Source organism: Xenopus laevis, chromosome 7S (assembly GCF_017654675.1).
Source record: "Xenopus laevis strain J_2021 chromosome 7S, Xenopus_laevis_v10.1, whole genome shotgun sequence".
NCBI lineage: Eukaryota > Metazoa > Chordata > Amphibia > Anura > Pipidae > Xenopus > Xenopus laevis.
In genome coordinates this window covers 101125479-101149927 of record NC_054384.1, presented here as the reverse complement: position 1 = coordinate 101149927, position 24449 = coordinate 101125479, and the positions used below count along the sequence as shown (strand labels likewise).

Here is a 24449-nt window from a genome sequence, read left to right as displayed (position 1 = left end):
GAAACGTCCCTGAAGCAAGTATTTAATCTTAGATGACACTGATGGATCAGTGTTTTTGTCGTAGTATCTGATCAGAATCATGTACCTATCAGTTAGTAAATTATCATTATAATACAGCTAATTTCAAGCATAAAGTGTTTCCTTTACTGGAAATGCAAATCTTTCAGATGATTTATGTATTGCCTTGTAATCTTTTGAACAGGACCACACTGCCGACATATTACAGTATGTGCAGATACATTCCTGATACAACCGATGTCTGTATTACTTCAATATCAGATGGTTCTTTGGAAAAAAGAGGGTGAGAATTCATTCTTGGCAAGTATCTCTAATTGCCAGGGATATTATATGGTTTGACTTGGTTTCTTGGTTAGAAATTTCTTGGTTTTGTAAGATAATTTCAATGATCTTATGATCAGACCTTAGTTCTCAATGACAAATTTCACTCTATTGTCTACAGTAACTGATCAGTTTAGTGATGGGCGAATTTGTCCCGTTTCGTTTCGCCACAAATATTGCAAATTTCCCACAAAATTTTTGCGGAACTGGTGATTTTGACGCCAGCGACAATTTGCAGGCGTCAATATGGACGCCGGCATCGAAGTTGATGCAATGGGTGTCCGGTTATCATCGGCAGCGCCTAAATTGGCGCCAGCAACGGAATCTTCGACAAAGTTGAAAAAACGTTGACGCCAACATTGAAATTGTGATTCTGGCAAATACGCAAATTTATTTGCCTCTGGCGAAATGGGCAAATGTGCTGTGAATTAGCGCCTGGCAAATAAATTTGCCCATCACTAGACCAGTTTAATTTATTTAAAGGGGAACTCCGGCTTCCAAGCCAAAATATGATAAAGAGGCTCACATAACACAGAAGCTCCTAATATACCCATCACAGTTACCTGTTTCTTCAAAAAGTATCAATAAATGCCTTTTTCTATGCTGAAATTCAGCTGTTTAACAGTGCTTCTCTTTCTGTATCATTTGAAATCCTGGCAGGCAAGAAGGGACTAAACACTGATGTTACAAATTGTAACAACTTCTCCACAGCTTACAGACAACATGCAGGAACTACATAACCCACAATGCATTGTACTGTGATGTTCCTTTCCTTATTGAATTCACATGTGCAGGGAATTGTGGGGTTTGGAGGCTCGGGACAGCTGGCTGTTGATACAAAGTAACAGTAGTCAGCCAGCTCAGCAAAGTAGTCAGAGAGATCAGCGCAAGAGAGCAGGGGGCTCGGCTTAGGGAACTGTGAGAAACCATTAAAAATTATGAAAATCCTGCACATTTTTTAAATTATGTATATTGCAAAGTTGCTTGAAATTATGTTTAATTTTCGCAAAGCTTAAGTTATGTTTTTGGGGAGTTCCCCTTTAATCATGATACTCATATACTAATAAGGTCTACCCTTAAGTATGTATGTGTATGCTGTGTTGTGCGACGGTATTCTGTGTGATATCAAAACAAATATCATCACTGTGCAATGAATTTAAACCCTCTCTTTAAATAAAGCGCCTCTTTAAATAACAGGTTTCCAACTCTGGAGTGTAATTTTAGCAAGAACTCCAGTGCTCCAACATCTGTCAGGTTTTAGTGGACTTCATTACTCAGTACTGAGTACCAGGCACAATAAACATTTGCCATGCCGCCTGTTGCAAAGACTTATGTCCCAGCATCTACAGTTTAAATACGGCCTAATGTACTTCTTCAAGAGCAGGAGCTGTGAAAGTTGTGAATCCTCAGGAGATAAACCTTTTAGAATGCTTTCCTGTTCATGTGCATCAAAACTGAAAACTAGACTAAAACCAACCAAAAAATATAATTTTAAGGAAAAGAACGACAAAGGTCAAAAAGGAAAATATTGAAAAAAAAAAAAAGAAAACCACTCTGTCCCTTTTGCAAAGGTTATTCTGTTCAAGTGTGTGATTCAAAACTCCCAAAATAATATTGAAAATGCTCAATATGCATCCTCCCATACTAATGCTTTCTTCCGTTGAGAAACAAAACAAATGCTTTCATTTTATTTTGACTAATAATTGCCAGCGTTCAGTCGACACATAGTGCTTTTTTATTTTTAGATTTTTAGACAAACAGAAGTCACAGATGTGGAACTTTGGATGGGGGCATTGTTCTTTATGATTTGTTATTCTAATGATATTGCAGAAAGAGCATTTTTATGTGTTAATTTAAATGAGTACATCTATTATATTCTGGTATGAACTGAAATCATCATCAGCGGGTACTTTGAGATGAATGAACTGTAACGCTGTAAATACCCTTTATTCAAGTAGTCCCATTAAATTTTAGATAGCTAAGTGTGCTTCTAAATTACAAGCTGTTCCCATATCTTGGATTAAAGTATTTTCTTGGCATTGTTCTAGTATTTGAAAGGAAAAGCCAACATATGCTTGGCATCTTTGAATCCCACATGTTGGAGGATGTCGATGTTAGAGCCTGGGCTCTAGAAGGATTAGAAGTCCTGGGTTTACCACCTGCAGAGTAGGGACTCAAGTGTACAGACTTAGGGGTAACTGTGTTCCTGCTTAGGTTTCACTTGGAGGACCATTACTTAGTTCTGAGTTTACTCAGTCCATACCTTGATTATTAACTCCTGATGGGTAAATGTCTCTTGAAACTTTGTACGCAAATACATGCTAAATAACTGTACTGTAGCTATGTGACTGTCCTCCAAGTGATTGTTCTTGTGTTCCTGTGAATAAAAAATTATCATTTAAAAATCACCGGCATTAACCGATTGTAACATACCCTGGTGGTCTAGTGGGGACGACCACAGTCCTAGTCCTTTCCTTTCAAGTTGTTAGGTCTAGCTTGTTGAGTATGTGGGTGTGTTTCCTGTCAGTTTTGACTCCAGTTTTGATCCTTACCTGCCTGACTATTCTGAACTCATGCCTGATTGACCTTGCTTGAACTACACCTGAACCAACCACTGCTTGTCTGATCCCATTTTAACTCTGCCTATATCAACCCGGCCTGCCTACTCTTTCTGTCTACTCCTTGAACTGTTGCCTTCTGTCCAAAACCTCTGTAACGACCGTGCCCCTTTCCTGTCCAGAACTCTTGCTTGGCTCCTCTCTTATTAAGACCTGGCGGCATCTGAGTAGCTGAGGGCTCCTCCCAAGGCCAAAGGCGGCTGCTAGAGGTGGAAGCAGAGCCATGACCAGGGAGCTTAGCACTTGTTCTGGATTTAGGGAGCTGAACAGGACACTGATCTATTGAACCCAAGGGTTGAAGCTTTCCAAAATCCTTCCCCCACTAAGATCATGAAGGCCCATTCCAGAGGTAAAGAGCTTCATGTTTATTTGTATAATTAAAAGATAGTTCTGAAAGACAGTACTGCCATTTTACAAAAACTTCTGGACTGTTCTTCTAGAATGCTTTATGAAACAAAGAAGATGTTGGCAGTAATGGGGACTATGTTTACTCTGGTTGAAATTCCATTGCAGGTGCAGGAATTATTGTCATCACTTGTGATAAAGGTGAGGGGCTGCGAGTAAGCTCTCTGCCTATAAAACCAGGAAGTTGAGAGACTAACTACTGAAGTTTGGAAGAGCTGAGAATAAGAAAACAGTGGTGAGGCATTTTCAGAAGCAGGTGTCTGAGATATTCAGTAGATCTGCTGAGATAAGAATACATGTTACTTTATTCATTCCTATGTTGTTTGAATTGAAAAGTGCCTGGTTTGTGGGAAAACCCTGCTGTGAATAAAACACAGCCATATACTTGCTTGAAAATTACAAGTGTCGCTTTCTCTTCCTGTGGAAAGCTATTGCCACTTCTGCCATTTGAGTACATTTCCACATTAAATATGAATAGAGAATTAAAGCTCTTTACTGTATATGCTTTTTCCCCATTTGATCTTTAATGAAGCAGACTTTGCAAAATGCACATAGCACACCATGCACTAAAGAGGGGAAATGGGTGCTTCCATGTATTGCTGTATGTGCTTATAAAATAATACACCCCAAGCACTAAAATACAGTAGATGAGTAATCTTCATAAAATTTTTTGTTAAGTTACCCTTAGCGCCCACTCATTTGCATAGGCATTTTATGAATCTGTAGAAGCTTAGCAAAGATTTCATTTTTAAGACTTTCATTTTTCATCCTTCTTGCACTTGTCTTAATTCCAATACATACATAAACACAAGCCCTCCCGCTTTGTTGTCTGGCATTGGTAACTTTTTGGCATGCATACTTAGATAATCAAAAGGTGCAGATCTAAATCTGAACAGTTAGGATCCTCTGGTCTGTTTCCAATTCTGGTTTAATTAATTCAAGCTATTGGCCAGACAAGAGCTCGATGTGGTTGCTTGTTCTGTTAATGGGATTCACTAGTGCATTTATTGGGCACTGGTGGATATAATGATTTCCTAGTTCACTCTGCATACCAAATACTTTCTGCCGGTCTACCTCTTCTTTAATTTGTATTATTTTTTACATGTTGATTTGAATGCTTATTTATGAGCTTCAGTTATGTTGTAATGCTACGGTTATGCCATTTGAGCTTAAGCAACTTGCTGCCTAGTAAGTAATTTTTTCCTACTGTGCATGCTTTCTGCCCATGTATTTTCTGTTATTTCTCTCTGAAGATGTTAGAGACCGGTGGCAAAATTTAGCTACAGAGCAATAACATCCCTTGTCGAATAACAGATCTGCATGATGCTTTGTCACATTGAACTAGGGCAGGGGTCCCCAACCTTTTTTACCCGTGAGCCACATTCAAATCTAAAAAGAGTTGGGGAGCAACACAAGCATGAAAAAGTCCCTTGGGGTGCCAAATAAGGGTTGTGATTGGCTATTTGGTAGCCCCTATGTGGACTGGCAGCCTACAGGAGGCTCTGGTTGGCACTATACATAGTTTGTATGCAATTAAAACTTCCAAGCCTGGAATTCAAAAATTAGCACCTGGTTTGAGGATACTGAGAGCAACATCCAAGGGGTTGAACATCCAATGGTCTTTGCAAATGTATTTTGCACTAAGGAAACATAACATTCCCCCAAATTTCTTTGTAAACCATTTCTTTGTAATTGTGTGTGTGCACACAAGTTTTGAGGCCAGCACACAATAAATTGTTTTGCGCACAAAGAATTTTGTATTTATTATGAACTATGCACACAGTTTTTAAAAATGCCCTCACAAGTTTAGAATATGCGCACAAAATATATTTTTGGCGCACATAGCCGAAAAGGAATTAGAGGGAATATTACATGAAAGTTATTAAAAGATCCAAATACAAAAAGCACCAATGAAAATAGCCGCGGAAAAAAAAATCCAACCTCCCCTCCGAATTGTTTGTGAATGAATGAAAATTTTGTACTAAAATTAACATTTTGATAATTAAAAACCTTTAAAACCATGAATGAAACTACGGACTTCTACATGCCATACTTGCCATATTTTTGCATTGATTATAGTCTTTACACTTGATAAAGTATGAAAAAAATCACAAATTAAGTAACTATACGAAAATTTGTTAGTTTGCTCTAAAAGCATGATTTGGATAAAGAAACGTTCATCCTTTATTGGCCCCTTAGTGTGAGTGTCTTATAACAAAGGGTGCTGCAGGGATGAAATACTGAAGCTCACCACCTACTGTATATACATGCCTCATACCTTACTCAAATACAAATTTGGTGATAAGAGATTTATGTAAGACATCGTACAAGAACATGTTATATAGAGAAAAGTTGCAGTAGATGGGGGCAGATTTTAGAAATTTGGGACCTCTAATACCCATTTATTGCAATTCCACCTTTACCAAGAGGATTCTTTAACAAAGGTCGAATTTAAGAGTAATGTGAATTATATTAAACTCTAATAAATTTGATTTTATTCACAATTTGAATGGTATGTTATTTATGAAAAAAATCAAAAAGGATACAAATATGGGCTTATATATGAAACAAGTGCAAAGTGCCAATTTTGCAGATAATGTTTTTATAATTTTTTTATAATTTACAAAATCTGCATATTTTTCTCCCAGTCTGATACCAGATAAATAGCATTTCTTGGCTTTTTTCCCATTCTCTGGATTTTATTTTTCGCTTCAATTTGCTCAGACTAGAAAATGCTAACAAAAAAAATGTAAATAAGTATCCCAAAACAACTTGAGAATTCTCTAGGATTGATAGAAACAAACGAACCTTTGCTTTGAATGGATCTCAGCAGATTTGAACTAATATTTATTTCAGCTGATAAAAACATTCTTATAATTCTCTGATCCATACCAATGAGCTTCTAGTGATGGGCGAATCTTTACAAAAGCAAAAAAAACAACTTTTTTGTGGCAAATCTTTCAGCAATCAATACATTGATGTCTATATGCAATTTTTTGCAGTAAAAACTGGTGAAAAATTTTACTCATCGCCTACTATACTAATTACTAATAAGTAAATAAAAAGAAAAATATAGAAAATATTCTTGACTCATTAAGGCATTGTTTGCAGATAAGTTAGTATGCTTAATCTAAGTATATCATACAGTAGATCTCCTGGGCTTCACATAGCTACAAAGTGAACGTTAAATTGAATAAATATTGGGAATGATGATTTTAGAGACTTTCCATCACCATATCACTCCTTAAGTGGGCATGTTATTGAAATTGCTGACAAATTGGCAAGAGAATTAATTATGTTTTTAGCACTGCATTGGCAAAGGAGAGGAATAAATGCCACAATCTTTACCATAAAGATGAAAAAAGTCAACTTTGTAGGTAGGGGAATGCTGATAAATGCAAACTTTGTGCATAACATTTGTTTAAAGACAAATATGAAATATAATTTTTGCTGTATTTACTGAGACAAACATGTTCTCTTTACAGGTATTTCAAGAACATCTCCTGGGGTGCAAAGGATTTTTCTTTTAATGAAGATGGCTACCTCATTAATCCAGCTCTTGTAGTGATTGCACTCAACAAAGAGAGGAACTGGGAAGTGGTAAGTGTATAACAATAGATTTTATTCATCATAAAGCATAGCTCATGGTGATTTCATAGGCTGAAAGGTTAACAGAATCCTGTCAATAGTTTAGAATTTAGGCAGAAACAAAATTGGTAGGGTGTTAAACAGTGATGACTGAATCTGTCCTGTTTGTCAATGGCCGTCAAAAAAAAATTTATGCGCACAGTAATTTTTTTTCACTCCAATTACATTAAAGTCAATGGTCATTTTTTTTTTATTATGGTGACTTTTTTGTCTCAGCGACAATTTTGTCTTGGCAATTTTTTTTGTCTCATCGACTTATTTTTCCAAATGCATTATAGTCAATTGGCTTTATTTTTGGGCAACTTTTTTGTCTCTGCCGCAAATTTTTGGCGCAGTTTAGTGAAAAAAATTTCAGGTGCCGCAGTGTGGAATTTCACCGCGAATCCATGCCTGGCGAATAAATTTGCTTGTAACTAGTGTAAAGCAAAGCAGGATATGATGGAACAGGTATGAAGAAGAGTTTTACACATTGTTAGGGTGGTAGGGTCATACGGGATATTAGTAGTTGGAAGAGTTTAAGAATCTCTTGGCTTGTCTAGAAGGGTCCGAACATCATCAGAGGAGCTAATGCTTGACATTGAGAGGCATAAATGTTCCACAATATAAACTAAGCTTGTTCACTTGATTTAGGGTTTGAGACCCTCAAAGAGTGTTTGTTTTGTCCTTATTTTAACTAAAATACACCAAATATCATAATGTCAGCAGTCCTTCAGCAGACACTTCAGCTAAATGTACCTTTTGCTATGTTTGTAATTATTATTGTTTTTGTGTATGGGTTATACAGCTATTTATTTAATGATATATATTTACTAGTCCTGGCAAAGTATTTTTCAATATTTTTTCAGAACAGTATGTTGTCAAGCAATACTCTAATTACAGCCAGCACTCATATTTCAAGAACTGTTTTAAGTATCTAATCACCCAACATTTTTTAGCACCCAACAGGATTTAAAAAATGTCATCATTATACCCGCTTCTAACAAATAATAACTAAATGAAATATATCCCTGCTAAACCAATCGAAAAAATTAGAAACAGAATTATGCGGCGAGAAACAACGCATTCCAAATAAATACTGAGAACAATACACACCAGGAATCGAAGAATTAGAGTCTAGGCCAAAATTAATATTATCATAGGTTATACATCAAAGGCACAGCAAAAGCAAGACTTTATTTTAGTTTGTTTGTTTGTTTATTTTTTTCAGGGAACTGCAAAACTATTTAATTGCAGCAATAATTGAGTCTGGAATAATCATGTTTTTTTCGTTTTATCCAGGATTCACAGCTGAGTCACATTTTTAATATCTTATTTCACTTTTGATTTTCTTATTCTTGCATTTATATACTTTTTCCGAATTTTGTCTCTGTCTCTTCTGCTTCCTTACATTTCTCCACTTCATTCTAATGACCTAAATGAAAAAGAAAGCCCTTTGTATAGGCAGAGAGGTCAAACAGCGAGTGAACAGAAGGACTACTAATCCTTGTGCCTCTCAAAAGTTTCCTTAGTAAGCTGGTTGGCAAGTCTTACCTGGAAACATTTCTTTACTTAGGAAAAGTCATTAGGGAAGGAAAATTACTATAAATAAATCCATATGCCACGAAGAGGGATTAGATTGGAACCAGCATCAACTACAGTATATCCAGAGAAATACCATGAATAGCTACAGGAGTTATATAATTCTTATAGCATCCCAAACTCATAAAGGTATTCATGCTATAGCATCTGGAGCTCAATAAAATTGAATTTGGTGACTTGTAGTACAGGGGAGACCTACTCCATTGCCATCTTGGAGTCAGGTAGACAATTTCCCCCCTCTGAGGCAAATTGGAGAGGCTTCAAATGGATTTTTGCCTTTCTCTGGATCAACTAGCAGTTAGGCAGGCTATAATTGAGTTAAAAGGGTTGAACTTGATGGACGTGTGTCTTTTTTTTAACCTAACTTACTGTGTTACTATAGCAGAAGGACATGAATGTCATGTATGGCAAACCTACAGTAAACCCCAGTGCTCCCACAGAGGTAGGCAAGGGAGCCCAACATATAGTCTGGGAAGGAGCTGGTAAAGAATGAGCTTGAAACAGTCAGAAAGGACATGTGAGAACCAGATAACAGCAGCAGAATCAAGAGACAAACTCTAGATCAGGTACAATCTGGGGTCATAACCAGGAAGTAGCACAAGGGGCAGAAGTGGGTAGCAGGAGTCAAAGGAACACCAATTGCAGAAAACAGAGTAACCTACGACCAAGCAAGCTTGACCTATAATGGGCAGTGACATACCTCCCAACATTTTGAAAATAAAAAGAGGAGAATTTTTTTTTCGACCATGCCCATATTATGGTCACCCCCCCTAATTACGATGTCCATTTTACAAAATTTGGCAGGTTATGGAAAGTTTGAGCACATTTTTGTTGGTTTTAGGGTCTGGTTTTATGTGTTATTACATTTTTTTGAATGAAGGTAAATTGCCATTTAAGCTGCAAGTCACAGTTTCCCCAAGAGACCTGCTTATCCTAAATAGTAACAATTGTTTCTTTGCTTATCTTAAATTTTAAGTGCACCTGCCACATATTTTGGGCTCTCTGCAAAAAAGCCAATTACGTTTTAGAAACATTGTATTTTTTTCTGGCTGTTCAGTGCAGGAGATCAAAAAGAAAGAGGACATTTCAGTAACAATCCTGGACTGCGGGTTGAGCTATCAAAGTCGGGACTGTCCCATGAAAAATGGGACAGTTGGGAGGTATCCCAAGCTAATGCAGAGCAGAGCAAAGCAGTGGGTTATATAGACTAATTACTAACACAGATCACCTACTGTAAGTGCTAAGTAACTTCTACCAAACATAAAAGTGAGTTACAAACTGGAGACATTGTGCAGCTAAAGCAAGATTTAATAAAGAACAACAAATGATGTGTGATGCAGGAATGGCAAGAAGCAAATCTGTAATATGTATATGGGGGAACAGGAACAGGAACAAAGCAGGAATGGACTCAATGGATTCCAGAAGACAAGGGCTTCAGAATGCAGTATTCAAGATTTTATGAACTCAAGAACTAAAGAGGCTTGGTTACAGCAAAGGGCCTAATAAAACATCAATGGGTAACAGAGAGGCAGGATTAAATAACATTTTAATTGGACAATTGCCTGAAACTGCACTGAATGCAACTGGAGCTAAGAGCAGATACAGACAGAAGGAGAGATATAAATTAACACAGGTTTTGAGGCAGAACCCACTACGGAGCCTCCTGTGGCTTAGCCAAAAGGAGAAATTGCTAGCAAACACCAAACACCAGAGTTGTGGGCAAAACATGGTGTTTTGCACTTTGCCCCAACTGCTTAATATACCTGATAGTTTTCCAACTACCAGTATTCAAACTAGGAACCTATTAAACAGTCAAGTGACCACTTGTATATTAGAATTATGATGCACACAAAATCACAACACCCCCTAAGCTAAATATATTAAATACTTGGTTGCTCCAAATTATGTATATTTACAGTTATGATTTTAGTCAGATGCCCATTAAAGCTCCAAGAAACTCTAGTATAAGTGGAATCCTGGTTTGGATATACAGGTATGGGATCCCCGTTATCCAGAAAGCTCCGAATTACAAAAAAGACTGTCTCCCATAGACTCCATTTTATCGAAATAATACAATTTTTTAAAAAAATAATTGCCATTTTCTTTATAATAATAAAACAGTACATTGTGCTTGATCCCAACTAAGATATAATTAATCCTTATTTGAGGCAAAACCAGCCTATTGGGTTTATTTTAAGTTTACATGATTTTCTAATAGACTTAAGGTAGGAAGATCCAAATTATGGATAGATCCATTATTTGGAAACACCCAGGTCCTAAGCATTCTGGATAACAGGTCCCATCCCTGTACCTGGAATTGTAGTATGATTCAGCTGGCTTCTACAAGCTTCTAACAGCTCCTATTTAACAAAACTATGCAGATCTATAAAGGGTCAAATTTCGAGGGTTAATAAACCCTCAATTTTGACCCTTGAAATTAAATAAAATATCGAATTCGAAGGATTTAGCGCAAATGCTTAGATTGAACGATAAAATCCTTTGAATCAAACGATTCAAGCAATTTTAAGCGATCGATCGAAGGATTTTTATTTGATTAAAAAAAGCTTAGAAAAGTGCTGGGGAAGGTCCCAATAGACTAACATTACACCTTGGCAGGTTTAAAGTGGAGAAATATGAAGTCAAAGTATTTTTTAACGAGACAATACTTCGACTATAGAATGGTCGAATAGTCAAACGATTTTTACTTCAAATCGTTCAAATCATTCGATTCGATCGAATTTGATAGAATTTGACCAATTCGATGGTCGAAATACCCAAAAAAATACTTAGAAATTCGAATTTTGTTACATTTGAATTCTTCACTCGAGCTTAGTAAATCTACCCCTTAATATGTTTTACTGTACAATTATAGAAAATAATCCCTACTTATAAATAGCGTATCATTTCCTTCTAACCTTTACGGCATGCATTTTGCTGTATTCTAAACATTTCCAAACTAACAGCGGGATACAATAATTCACTAATGTAAGTATTTATTACAATGTGTCGCTATTAACAAGTTGCATTGACTCATGGCGGACCATTAACACTCCCAGGGAAACTTCTCTGGGACACTAATCATTTTAATATATCCTCTTTTTCTTTGAGATGATTTGTTTGTACAATTTAATCTTCAGAACTACTTATGTGTATGAATATTTCATGCGCACCTCTCTCCTGCAAAAAGACACCTCATTAAATGTGTGAGCAGTACACTGAAATTTTCATGATGTTTTTCATTCCTTCACTTCCATTGTGACTTAGCTCTTTCATTCCATCTGTGCGGATAACTGAAGAGGTGTTTTATTGGTCCAGGAAGCATTCAAGTTTCATCAGAACTGCACAAGTTAATGCCTTTTCAAGAATCACTTAGGTCAACAGAGCTCCTTCACTAGCAATGAACACCTTTTGCAGTGAAGCAACCAATCCAACATTTGTATTTTCTGCCTGCAGCTGACAGATCAAAGATCATTTGTTGCTATGGCTTAAATTGATTGGAAAATTTGCCACGGTTAGTAAATCAACTTTTACGGATATTTGCAGTTTAAATGGACAGGATTATTATTAGATGCTAAAACTGAATATAGACTTTCTACAAAACCAAGCTGCCAACTGTTGTTACTAAACTGCCAGATATTTTATAATTATTTACTGCCATGCCCCCAATCTTGAGTCTTCAACAACATAGTCTGTAGATTAACTCTCATTTGTTTTATGAGCCTTTCTTGTGACTTGACATCTTTTGGCTGTCCCTGAAATTACATAGTCATATTATGAATATATTATGGAAATATATGGGTCCATAAAATTTAAACAACCCCTTTTGATGGTACGGATTAAGATACGATAAACCTTAATGAAACCACATTAATTTGTCTGAAATTGCCTACACTTGCATATATGGCCTATAATAAATTCAACCCCCCTCCATAGACACACGCAAAATGATATGCTTGCTCATAAGTTTGCTCATTTTATCTCTAATGTAAGGGCATTCTTCATATTCAATATTCAGTACCCTAACTATTAATAATTGTTTATTGAAGACAAGCTAAAACCAAGAAGTTGCCAATAAATCATATATCAGCAAGGAACTTTGGTAACCCACCATCAACTATTACCTTCTCACGACAGTGTTGTATCGTCAAAATCCTAGCCAAAAGGATCGCTTCCACCATTCCACCAAAACATGGTGCCCTGCCCCATATCAAGTGTATTCCTAACAGCATACCCATTAGATAAGTGGGACCAATGAAAAACACCAGAGGGACTATTGACTAAACTCGGGTCTAAATTTTTGGGGCAAAACTCATATTGTTCGGGTTTTTTTAAACTCAAATTTTTTGAGATGTATTAGGACTGAACTCCACAGATGTTTCTCATCAGATATTTTGGGAGTGATAGAAACTACACACAACTGTCGGATGAAGACACATTGTGTGGCGTTCACATCCAACAGTCGTGTCCATGAACAAAACACCAATGGCACATCTGATGCTGTTAAACCAGTTGTGAGTTGTTTATTAGCTCATAATAGTGGCAAATTTTTGGGCCTATAAATGACCTGACGGATACATGTAGTTTTGTACCTGCGATCACTCCCATATTATTTGGCGCCTGCAACTTGTCGCATGTGACAGATCCAACAAGAATCATCCGTGGAGTTCAGCCCTTAAAGCCCAATGCAGCAAAAAGCCTGAATCCAAAAATCCGCCATCTCAGAGCTGCCAAAGTTGTGTGTAAGTCAATGGCAGAGGTCCCTATCTTATTTTGAAGTTTCTTTGGTATGTACTAGAAATATCCCGAAAACATTTTCGGGTTTTTCTGGAAAAAGTATTCTATGCACAGCAATACTCTGGGGTGGATTTTTATGGTTTTAGAGGTTTTAAAACTATGATTAAACTCTATTTCTCTAAAATTATGAATGCCTTGTAATTTATTAAAAGATCTGAATATGTAAAGGAATATTCATTGAAAGTTGAATTTGAGCAGCTTTATGTAATAAGTGTTGTTAGACCAAAAAACGTTTACAAACACCTTTACAAATGTTAGCAACCATGTTTGTGACATTTTTGACTGATTAAAGACCTCAACGACTTACTCGCAAAGTTTGCGACCAAATTGTTTTTTTTAAAAGTTCACAGTGTGTATGCAATAAAATTTCGCAACCGCAAACCATTTTTTTTGCAACAAAATATTTAGTGAAACTCCAGAGCAGGTGTTAAAGGTTCACAATGCGCAATTAAGATTCACAATGCAATAAAGCCTAATCAAGAATATTACATAACGCTGAAGGATGTGTTAAGAAATATACCAACATCTCTAAAACCTCTAAAAAGTTTTTCAGATTATTACTGGCAAAAAAAAAATCAGAAAACCTCGAAAGACCAAATTGATTAAAAATGGTCCAATAGGATCAGCGCAGCTCCCATTAACTTCTGTGCGACCTCGACAGTTTTTACTTGGGGCAAGTTTATACTAAAATGTTGTGGTTTTTGAACTTAATCGGGGAAATGTAATAAAAGTCGGTAACAGAAAAACGATTTGCAATGCGAAAAGTTATGCCTTTGCGCGAACAAATTTTGCTTTGCGCGAATTTAATGCAGCTTTTTGCGCGATACTGTTTAGTGACCACTTTCGACAGTGGAAGACCTTTTGCAAATTTTATAGTTGTCGCCAATGCACAGTCAATATAATAAAACTTCTTACTGAAAAAGCCATTATGTTTGCTCCAAAAGATTATGACACCTTCAAGCACTTCTTAAGAGTGCGCAATTAAAATTAACAATGAGCAATTACAATTCACAATGTAAAAACAGTTTAGGAACAATATTACATTGTGAGATGTGGATTTTTATTCTTATTGGTGCGAGTTGCTTTGCCCTTTGCGACTTTTATAACATTACCCCTAATAAATCTTAAATGTTTAGAGGTTGAGCAAATTTTTATAAGTACAGATGAAAATAGAAAATTCAGAAACCACCAAATTTTTCATGAGTAAACAAAAAAATTGTACGAATACGAATATTTTGGTCTCCAAAAAACCTGTGACAGAAGGCTGGATTAAATAACTATACAAAAAATTTGTTAATTTGCGCTAAAAAGTACGATGTGTATCTTCGCTAGATCTCTTCTACAACAGTCCACCCCCTTCCTCTCTATCATAGGGACTGAGTAGACCATTACCACTGCGCTATATGAGTATGAGTCCCAACTCACTTCTGTCTCAGAGATGTCACTGACGATAGACTATGTAGGAAAGGGGGATTGGAACTTTGTTAAAGTAATGTCAACCCTGAGTTCATGCATTAACACTGTTGGTTATCTCCTCTTTCCCCTTGTCCCTATTTTCTCTAACAGTTGACTGATCATAATATATGTATAGCATGCTTTATTGTTATATATTGACTGTCGAGATGTTATTTTTGTGTACGCTGTATCAACCAAAAATAAAGATTATATAAAAAAAAAAAAAAGTACGATGTGGAGAAACAAGCATTCTATGAATGTCGTTAAAGCAATCCTTTTGAGTGTACCTTTTTAGGGGGGGGGGAATGTTAGAGGGTATGAAAAAGACCACTGTCACTTACTGACAAATTGTGTACTGCATTTATTGTGGTCATTGCATTGAATAGTGATGTAAAACTCAATAAGACCCTACAAAATACTGTAAAGGCTTCTTGTTAGTCTTGCTCAAATGCAAGTATATATATATAGATATGGATTGATACATATGGAGTGGGTGGAGTGGAGTGAACAATGTCTACAATTGTTTAGGCTGAGGTTGGTAAGTATCTCTATAAGGTTGCAACAAACTTCAAACTTGCTAAATTGCCAAAGACTATTATCCCTAGATTATTTTTTCTAAACAATAAACAGTGCAAATTTTACTGTAAGAGCTCATGGTTCAACAAGAATTGTGTGGACTGTTGTAATCTGTTTAACAGAACCTTATTATTAAGCAAGACTCCAAGATAAGGTTCATCAGAATAACTTAGTTATTTATTAGACGATAACACACCTCTCTGTCCGAGCTTATATAACCTTTGCCGGACACTTATGGGCAGATTTATCAAGGGTCAAAGTGAAAATTCTAATTTTTAAATTCTAATTTTCAAGTTTTTTATGGCAAAAACTTTTGTTAAAAAAAAAATTAATTTGATTTTCAAGATTTGTCATACACTGACCTTTTAAGAACTCGAAATTCGACTTGGGGAGATTTATTTAAAAAATCGAATTTGTAAAAGTTGGACAAATTTAAATGACCTGAAAACTCGAATCTAACTTGATTCGAATTCGATCAAACTTGATTTGAGTTTTTTCTGTGAAAAAAACTTGAATGTCAGGAAGACTGCAAACATCTCCAAATTGATCCCTGGACCTTTCCATTGTCTTAAACAGTAATTTGGCAGGTTTTAGGTGGCGAATAGTTGAATTTGAATTCTTAAAGGGCCAGAGTATAATAAATCTCAAAATTGAATTTTTTTAAAAAAACTTTAATCAAGTGGGTCAAAGAATGTTTGCAGACCTACTCCAATTTAAATATGTATGGCATGTTTCAATCTGTATTGTATTTTTTCTTTTGGTGCAAATAAAAATCATTTAAAAAATTTGAATTGAGTCTGGATAATTCCCTAGTTGAATTCGACAGTGTTGACCGTACAAAAAATTTGATCACTTGAATTTGAATTTTCAATTAGACTCTTAATAAATCTGCCCCTACTGTGAGAGAAAAGAGGTATAATGGTTTGCAATAATTTCCACAAATGTCAAAGGCATTTCTGCACAAGGGCAGAGACACATATTTCCTAAAATAATGGTTTACTGGGTGCAATGGAGCAAGCTTTGTGTCTACATTTGCTAACAGCAAGTACATGCTGTGCTGAAATCCTGTCTCGTATTTCAATTTAAAGGGGTTCTGTCATGAGCTTTATGCTGTTGTTTTTATTTCTAAACTACACTGTTTACACTGCAAATAATTCACCCTACCATGTAAAATTTAATTCCTAACCCAACAGAAGTATTTTTTGTAGTTGTAATATTGTTGAGTAGGCAGCCATCTCAGGTCATTTTGCCTGGTCATGTGCTTTTAGAAAGAGCCAGTGCTGCACAATGGAACTGCTTTCTGGCAGTCCTACTCAATGTAACTTAAGGTATCTCAGTGGGACATGGATTTTTTACTATTGAGTGCAGTTATATCTACCAGGGAGCTGTTATCTTGTGTTAGGGAGCTGCTATCTGGTTACCTTCCCATTGTTCTACTGATGGGCTCCTGTGGGGGGGAGGTGATATCACTCCAATTTGCAGTGCAGTAGTAAACAGTGACTGAAGTTTATAAGAGCACAAGTCACATGATTGGGACCACCTGGAAAACTGAGACTATGGGGCAGATTTATCAAGGGTCAAATTTCAAAGTAATGGGAGTTTTTTTGAACTCCCATAACTTCGTAATTCGAAGAAAAAAGACCAACCAAAATGTATTAAGATGACGATTTTTTTGCAAGGGGGCCATGCACACTCTAGTTACGCCACGGGTTTAGGGTTAACACATTAAACAGTGAAACTATAAATTCAAAATTCCATTATGAAATTAATTAAACTCTGCTTGAATCTAGGTTGGAATCTGGGAGCATGGAGATCTACGGATGAAATACCCTGTGTGGTCCCGTTATGGGAAGTTCCTGCAACCTGTGGATGATGACCAGCATCTTACTGTCGCTACCCTAGAGGAACGCCCCTTTGTTATTGTTGAAGGTGTGGACCCAGCAACAGGAACCTGTATCCGGGATTCTGTACCCTGCCGCAAACAACTTAACAAAACTGACAAGTACAGTACATTTTTATTATTTAAGTACCTACATCATTTATTTTTAATTTCAATATGACTCTGCAAAAAATTATTTACATGTATGCCCGCATGTGCAATTCCCATGCTTTTTTCCCACAGTGCAGTGATTTTATCCTCAGAATTCAGGCATCATTGCAAAGGGAAAGATGCTCATGATGCAATTGCATCTGATTGACCAAAATTCAAGCAACTGCTTTAAGTCTGTCTGGAGTCATTACCGGAACTCACTGGCATCATTTCCAGTGTTCGGCATGTGAGCAATGTGTGTGCCTTATTCTTGTGGGGCAAGTCAACTGAATAGATTGATGCAAAGATGGAACCTTAGAGCTATCAACTGGGATATGATCTATTATATGTAAATCCATTATCCAGAAAGCTCCAGATTACAGAAAGGCCATCTTCCTTAGAGTGCCTTTTAGGAAGGTAGTTCTGATTTTAATATGGATTTTTCTCTGTTGTAATAAAACAGTACCCCATCTTATTTTCTACTGATTCACTGCACACAGTGTTGGACTGGCCCACCGGGATACCAGAAAAACTCCCGGTGGACCCAAGTGTCAGTGGGCCCTTTGCTTCTAACCATGTTTATTCCCTATTTCTTTAAGGGAAAAATATGTTTAATAATGGAAGAATAGAATAGAATAGTATAGTAAGTAGATATAAAAGACTAGGAGAATAAAGAGGTTAAATGATGAGAGGAGGAATAATAGTTTGGAAAGTGGGTCCACAGTCTAAGGTTTTCTGGTGGCCACTGGCATCCCAGTTTGACACTGACTGCACATTTTCTGTGCTGCTTTGACTTACTGAGCTTAGGGACCCACTCACAATATACAGTAGAAATGTCACAATATAAGTAATAAGTGATTAGTAATTAATACAGATAATTACTACATTGCAGCACAGAACCCAGTGCAATTAGCATCAGAATTTAATAATCAGCAAAACTGTAGCATCAGCTTATATTACAGGAAAACCTCATTTTCTGCTGGATAATTAGTGACGAGCCCTAAGCTTAGCTTCCCAACAGCTGCTCAGAGCCCACTGAGCATGTGAGTGTCACAGACACTTTCCAAGATGGTGACCCCCTGTGACAAGTTTGAAGTCCTGGATCATTGCTGCTATTGACAAGCTGAAACTTTAAGCTGGTGCAATAAGTTCAATATATAAAATATGGCATTTTTAGCTATATTAATTTTTAGGGTTTAGTTCGTCTTTAAGAACGTATGGAAAAAAAACACCCAGGCCCCCCATAGGTCTTAAGTATCCAGTCAAGAAATTCAACAACTGATTTTACTGACCTCTGCTAGGAATTTTGGGTGATAATTTGAATATGTTAATATTGCACTGGAATAATATATTACATCACTTTAGTAGAATTTCAGTGCAGACATTAGCCCTGTATAACAGAAAGTCAGATAAGTTAAAAAGAAATGTGGTGTACTAGAGCTTGGGAATAAAAATAATAATATTAATATTATAGATTAAATGTACAGGTACAATATAGAATATTAAGATTAATATGCCCATATTATCAGGAGAGGTTAGGGAATAGGGAATAGGGAATAGGGATTTAATTATAAATCTTGTTTCAGTTATATTTGTGTTGTTCACTTGAAGACATATACCGGTATATGTATATATGAAAATGAATTGGGCATTGCAATCTAAATGCTTGGCTGATACTGCTTTCAAACTTGTATAAAGCTCTTTTTTTTGTTTTCCTTTCTGCCTGAGGGGTTTGTTCTACAGTGGGATCATTAAACGCTGCAGACATTAACTATGTAATATTTAAAATTTATAACAACACCTTACATTTACATGGACTTACGTGAGAGGACTGGAAATGATTTAAGCCACAATGTCTTCTGAATGTCAGTGCAGAAAGTAAAAGTCACGGCAATGTCTAAATGGCAAAGTCATAAGATGTAAATAAGAAGGATTACAAGTACATCCACAATGATCTTCATTGTAGGCAATTGTTTGTGCTAGCTGCACAAAACTGGAGGACTTATCGTATATTTTCAAATGAAGCCTCATTCTCACTTGTCAAAGCAGTTGTGGGCCCTTGGTCTTTGATCTGTAGGCAGATATTACTGCAGAGATTCCCTTTCACATACTTCCATTTGTAAAAGCTTCATTTAAAAAAATATCTATAGCGATGTTGGCAGTTACAGCAAAGGGTTGTGCTTCATTATATATTTACGGGTACAATTTATTCAGAATGGTGTAACACAGCATATATGCAGCAATGCCATTTGTATTCACTTTTATAAACAGACCTCTTTATAGAATAGTACCTTATCTGGGCTACCATATATACTCGAGTATAAGCCGTGTTTTTCAGCCCCCAAAATATGCTGAAAAACTCTACCTTGGCTTATACTAGGGTCTAGCGCAAAAACGGTCGCTGGCGTCTTAGAATAGTCGCCCGCGCCTAAGAATAGTCGCCGGCATCCAAGAATAGTCACCGACGTTCAAGAATAGTCTCCAAGATCATTCGCCGGCGTCCAAGAATGGTTGCCGGCATCCATAAACGAGACGCCGGCACCTCCAATGGGAGCAGAAACCCTCAATTTTTTTGATTGAAACTTACCAGAAGCTGCTGCATTTCTCACCCTAGGCTTATACTCGAGTCAATAAGCTTTCCCAGTTTTTGGAGGTAAAATTAGGTACCTCGGCTTATACTCGGGACGGCTTCTACCCGAGTATATACGGTAATTGAAATTACTAGAGTCTAAAGTGAGTTTAGAATCTTCTCTTCCATGCATGGCAATGTGGCTGGGCAGAAGTGAATGTATGAAAAGACATTTTGAGTTTATTTAGGTTTGAAGTGGAGAACTGTCCACAAAAACATCAACAAAAAACTTGGAGTGCAAGGAATCCTGCAGCACTATGATGCTACAAAGTATAGTCTGCCCCTACAATTGGTGCCACCAGCCTCCTGATTATATTTAAGGATTTATTGTGCAATGTTAAAATGAAAGGGGCACTGAACTGGTTCCCTCTAAATTGCCTTTATAAACTTCTTAATCTGACCTAAAAGGGTGGATTGAAGGAGAAGGGGGATCTAGATAAGGAGTCTTTCCATTATTTGGATTTCCATACTGTAAAACTCATCTCCCAGCAGGGAAACGCCACAGCCTGCAGTGGCCATACACAGGCCGATAAAAGCTGCCGACAGACCGAGTCAGCAGCTTATTGGTCCGTGTATGGGGGCCCCCGACGGGCTTCCCCGATCGAGATCTGTCCCAAAGTCGGCCAGATCTCGATCGGATGGGACTAAAAATCCCGTCGGATCTGTTCGTTCATGCGGTCCCGCGAACCGACCGCCCGTTCCCGTTCGCTAGGATCTGATCGTTGGATCCTAGGGCCCACGATCGGATCAGCCCGATATTGCCCACCTCAAGGTGGGCATATCGGAGAGAGATCCATTTGTTTGGCGACATCGCCAAACGAGCGGATCTCTCTGTGTATGGCCACCTTTAGTCTACTAAACATTAATTAGACCCAATAGGATTATTTTGCCTCCAATAAGGATTAATTATCTTAGTTGGGGTTAAGTACACAATACTGTTTTATTACAGAGAAAAAGGAAATCATGTTTAAAAATATGAATTATTTGATTACAATGGAGTCTACGGCCTTCCCGCAACTTGGAGCTTTCTGGATAATGGGTATCTGGATAATGGGTGTCGAATTGGTCCACCGGGATACCAGTAAAACTCCCGGTGGGCCCAGGTCTCAGTGGGCCCTCTTGCTTTTAACCATTTGGCCAATTTCATGGTCATTCCCTATTTTTTTATGGGAAAAATGTGTAGTTATGGAAGAATATAGTAAGTAAATATAAAAGAATAGGAGAATAAAGAGAGTGATTGAGGAGAAGAGGAAAGTGGGCCCACATAGTTACATAGTTAAATTGGGTTGAAAAAAGACAAAGTCCATCAAGTTCAACCCCGCCCAAATGAAAACCCAGCATCCATACATACACCCCTCTCTACTTTTATAATAAATGTTATATACCAATACCTTTACTAACTATAGAGCTTAGTATCACAAAGCCTTTGATATTATCTCTGTCCAAAAAATCATCCAAGCCATTCTTTAAGGCATTAACTGAATCAGCCATCACAACATCACAGTCTAAGGTTATATGATGGGCCCCTGGCATCTCAGTCCGAAACTGAGAAGATGAGTTTGTGAGTGCTGTTATGAGTGCTGTGATGCATGTTTTTTAAAAGTAGTATTAGCAGGCAGCCCCTGTTCCCTAAACTTAAGGAGTGTTTTCATTTGTTATTTTTTGTATTATTGTGTAAGTTGTTAGCCAGGTATTTATTAAAATCATTTTTTTCAGATTTTTTAAAATTAAAAAGTCCGACCAAACTAGAATACACAATGTAACCTTATTAATTATTAAAAAAGATTGATTTAATGTGGACAAACTCGATAAAATCGAGTAAAACCTGAATCGTGCAATTTTTTTGCAGTTTTTTCCCGAATAGTAAATTTTTTTGTCCTTTTTCCCGAAAAGCCCGAAGTTTTCCAGCGCAGATCACAGAAACTTCCAAATCGAATAGGACTTCTCCCATTGACTTATATACAACCTTTGCAGATCCGAGATGCCGTATTTTCAGATTCAGACTTTTTCCATCCTTGGGTATAATAAATCTTTAAAATGTGTAGTTTTGGGGGCGTGGCCTAAGCACGCGATGCAGTAGCAGCACTTTCACATCGTCTCCCGGGACAATCTTTCTACTAGCCTCTTCGGGCTTGCTATTAGCAGTGGCCAGTGTCTCAGTCTACTACCAGTGCCTCCGGATCGACTTCTGCTATGGGTAGGGTGAAAAAAAAGCAATCCCCGCTCAAACTCACCTCTTTCTATAATAAAAAGCCGGAGCTGGATCCCATCCAAGATGGCGCTGAAACGCACTCTGAGGAATCAGCGTCGCAGCACAGCTCTCCAGGCGCAGAGAAGCTTATTCCCTCCACACCACTCCGATCCTCTTCCGCTGAACAGCATATTAAAGATATGCTCTCTACCTTTCGGGCAGACCTGCAAATGGACTTTAAAAACATGCTCAAGGAGCTCAAGTCCGAACTCACTGCCTTGGGAAATAGAACGGGCCACTTGGAGGACAAGATGGAGGAAATGGTGAGTGCGCACAATAGTTTGGTGGATGAGACTCATAAATCGGAGGAGGCCATTGTTGACATTAAGCGCAAGTTAATGGATATGGAGGACAGATCCAGGCGCAATAATGTGCGAATCAGAGGCATCCCTGAACAGATATTGCCCGCTCAGTTACAAGAGTTCTTTATGGACTTCCTACGTACTATGTTACCTGAAGTGGAAGGTAACTTTCTACTTATTGATCGGATCCATCGACTGTATAAACCTAAGAATGCACCCCAATCCGCACCCAGGGATACGGTTGCCAGATTGCATTTTTTTCACGTAAAGGATCTACTGCTAAAAACAGCTAGGAATTCAGAATCCAGGCCTGAGAGATATAAGGACATAGAGCTGTTCACCGATTTGTCTCCAATGACTCTACAAGCCAGGAGGGAATTTCACGAAACAACGTCCATACTCCGGCAGCACAATATCCCCTACAGGTGGGGTTTTCCTTTGCGACTGGTGATCATGAAAGACGGAGCTACTACCACTATCCAAACTCCAGCGCAAGGGTGTACACAACTCCGCACTTGGGGTTTAAAGCCGATACTTCATCTGCCGCCTGTAGGAAAAGAGGGATGAAGTTCTTCGATCCATTTACTGCAAGTTCTATTTTTTTTTGCCCGACCGGGCATTACTGTTTTCATCATATCTCCCGGGAGCTGTGTTAAGTATATTGGAATAAGTTACTGTTTGCTTGGTTAACCCCTCGATACAGACTTTACCCTGTGGGCCATTTGCTGGCAGTAGGCCCCACGGTTCAGTGGAAGTATCCACCTTTATAATTATAATGTTTTTTTCTTTTCTGTATGTTTATACTATTGTTTTCTCTCTTCTCCTTTCCCCCCTTCTTCTTGGGTATGCGTTCCTTAGGAAATTGTATATGCTTTGTGGTGTTATGCTAACTGGGTTCGATGGTGACTCTCTATGTATGACTTTATGCAACCGACATTATATTTATGATGGCGTTTAATGTTTTAACAGTTAATGCTAAGGGTCTGAACAGCCCTTATAAGAGATCTTCTTTATTGTATGAAGCCAAACAGCAGCGGGCTGATATTGTGTTTGTTCAGGAGACACACTTTACTCCTTCTACTACATGTGTTCCGAAAAACAAGTTGTATAGTATATTCTATTCTGCCCCAGCATCTACGAAAAGAGCAGGTGTTGCAATAATGATAAGCTCTTCCTTAGCTTACACATATGAGAGTCACCATGTGGACCCTAATGGTCATTGTATTGTGTTGAATTGCTACATTAATCGGAAACCTTATACTTTGGTCAATATCTACTCCCCAAATTCCTCTCAACTTACATTTCTTAGTAAGGTATTGCATAAGATAATCTCTTTGAAACATGGGTCCTTGATCTTAGGTGGAGATTTCAACCTTGCCCCTGATCCTGTATTGGATAGATCGGGTACCCCTAAGGGCCAACATAAGCTGAAACTCTCCTCATTCCAAAGCCTTTTACAAAAATATGGGCTTTATGATTCATGGAGACTTTATCATCCTGGGGAAAGGGACTATACATTTTATTCCCATGTGCATTTGTCCTACTCGAGGATTGACCTGATCCTTGTTCAGAAGGATATGCTAGACTACATCGCACAGTCCCATATTGGTCTGATTTCATGGTCGGATCATGCCCCTGTGCTGTTATCCGTAGCAGACCAGGTGCAGCGATCCTCTAGGGCCCAATGGAGACTTAACCCTTTACTGATCACCAGACCTGTATTTAAAGAGATAATCTCTAAGGCTATAAAGGAGTATTTTGGACTTAACGATAATGGTCAATGTAGTACCTTTAGTGTATGGAATGCCCATAAGTCTTATTTGAG

The 24449-nt window shown here is 37.6% G+C and overlaps 1 protein-coding gene across 1 annotated transcript in view; it reads left to right on the top strand.

Moving 5' to 3' along the window:
- Positions 1–24449, top strand: part of grin2d.S (glutamate receptor, ionotropic, N-methyl D-aspartate 2D S homeolog) — a 111110-nt gene that overhangs the window by 14289 nt on the left and 72372 nt on the right. Inside the window, exons 3-4 of the mRNA XM_041570645.1 lie at positions 6848–6962; positions 17204–17415. Coding sequence (XP_041426579.1) covers positions 6848–6962; positions 17204–17415 — 327 coding nt within the window. The remainder of the gene's footprint in view (positions 1–6847; positions 6963–17203; positions 17416–24449) is intronic.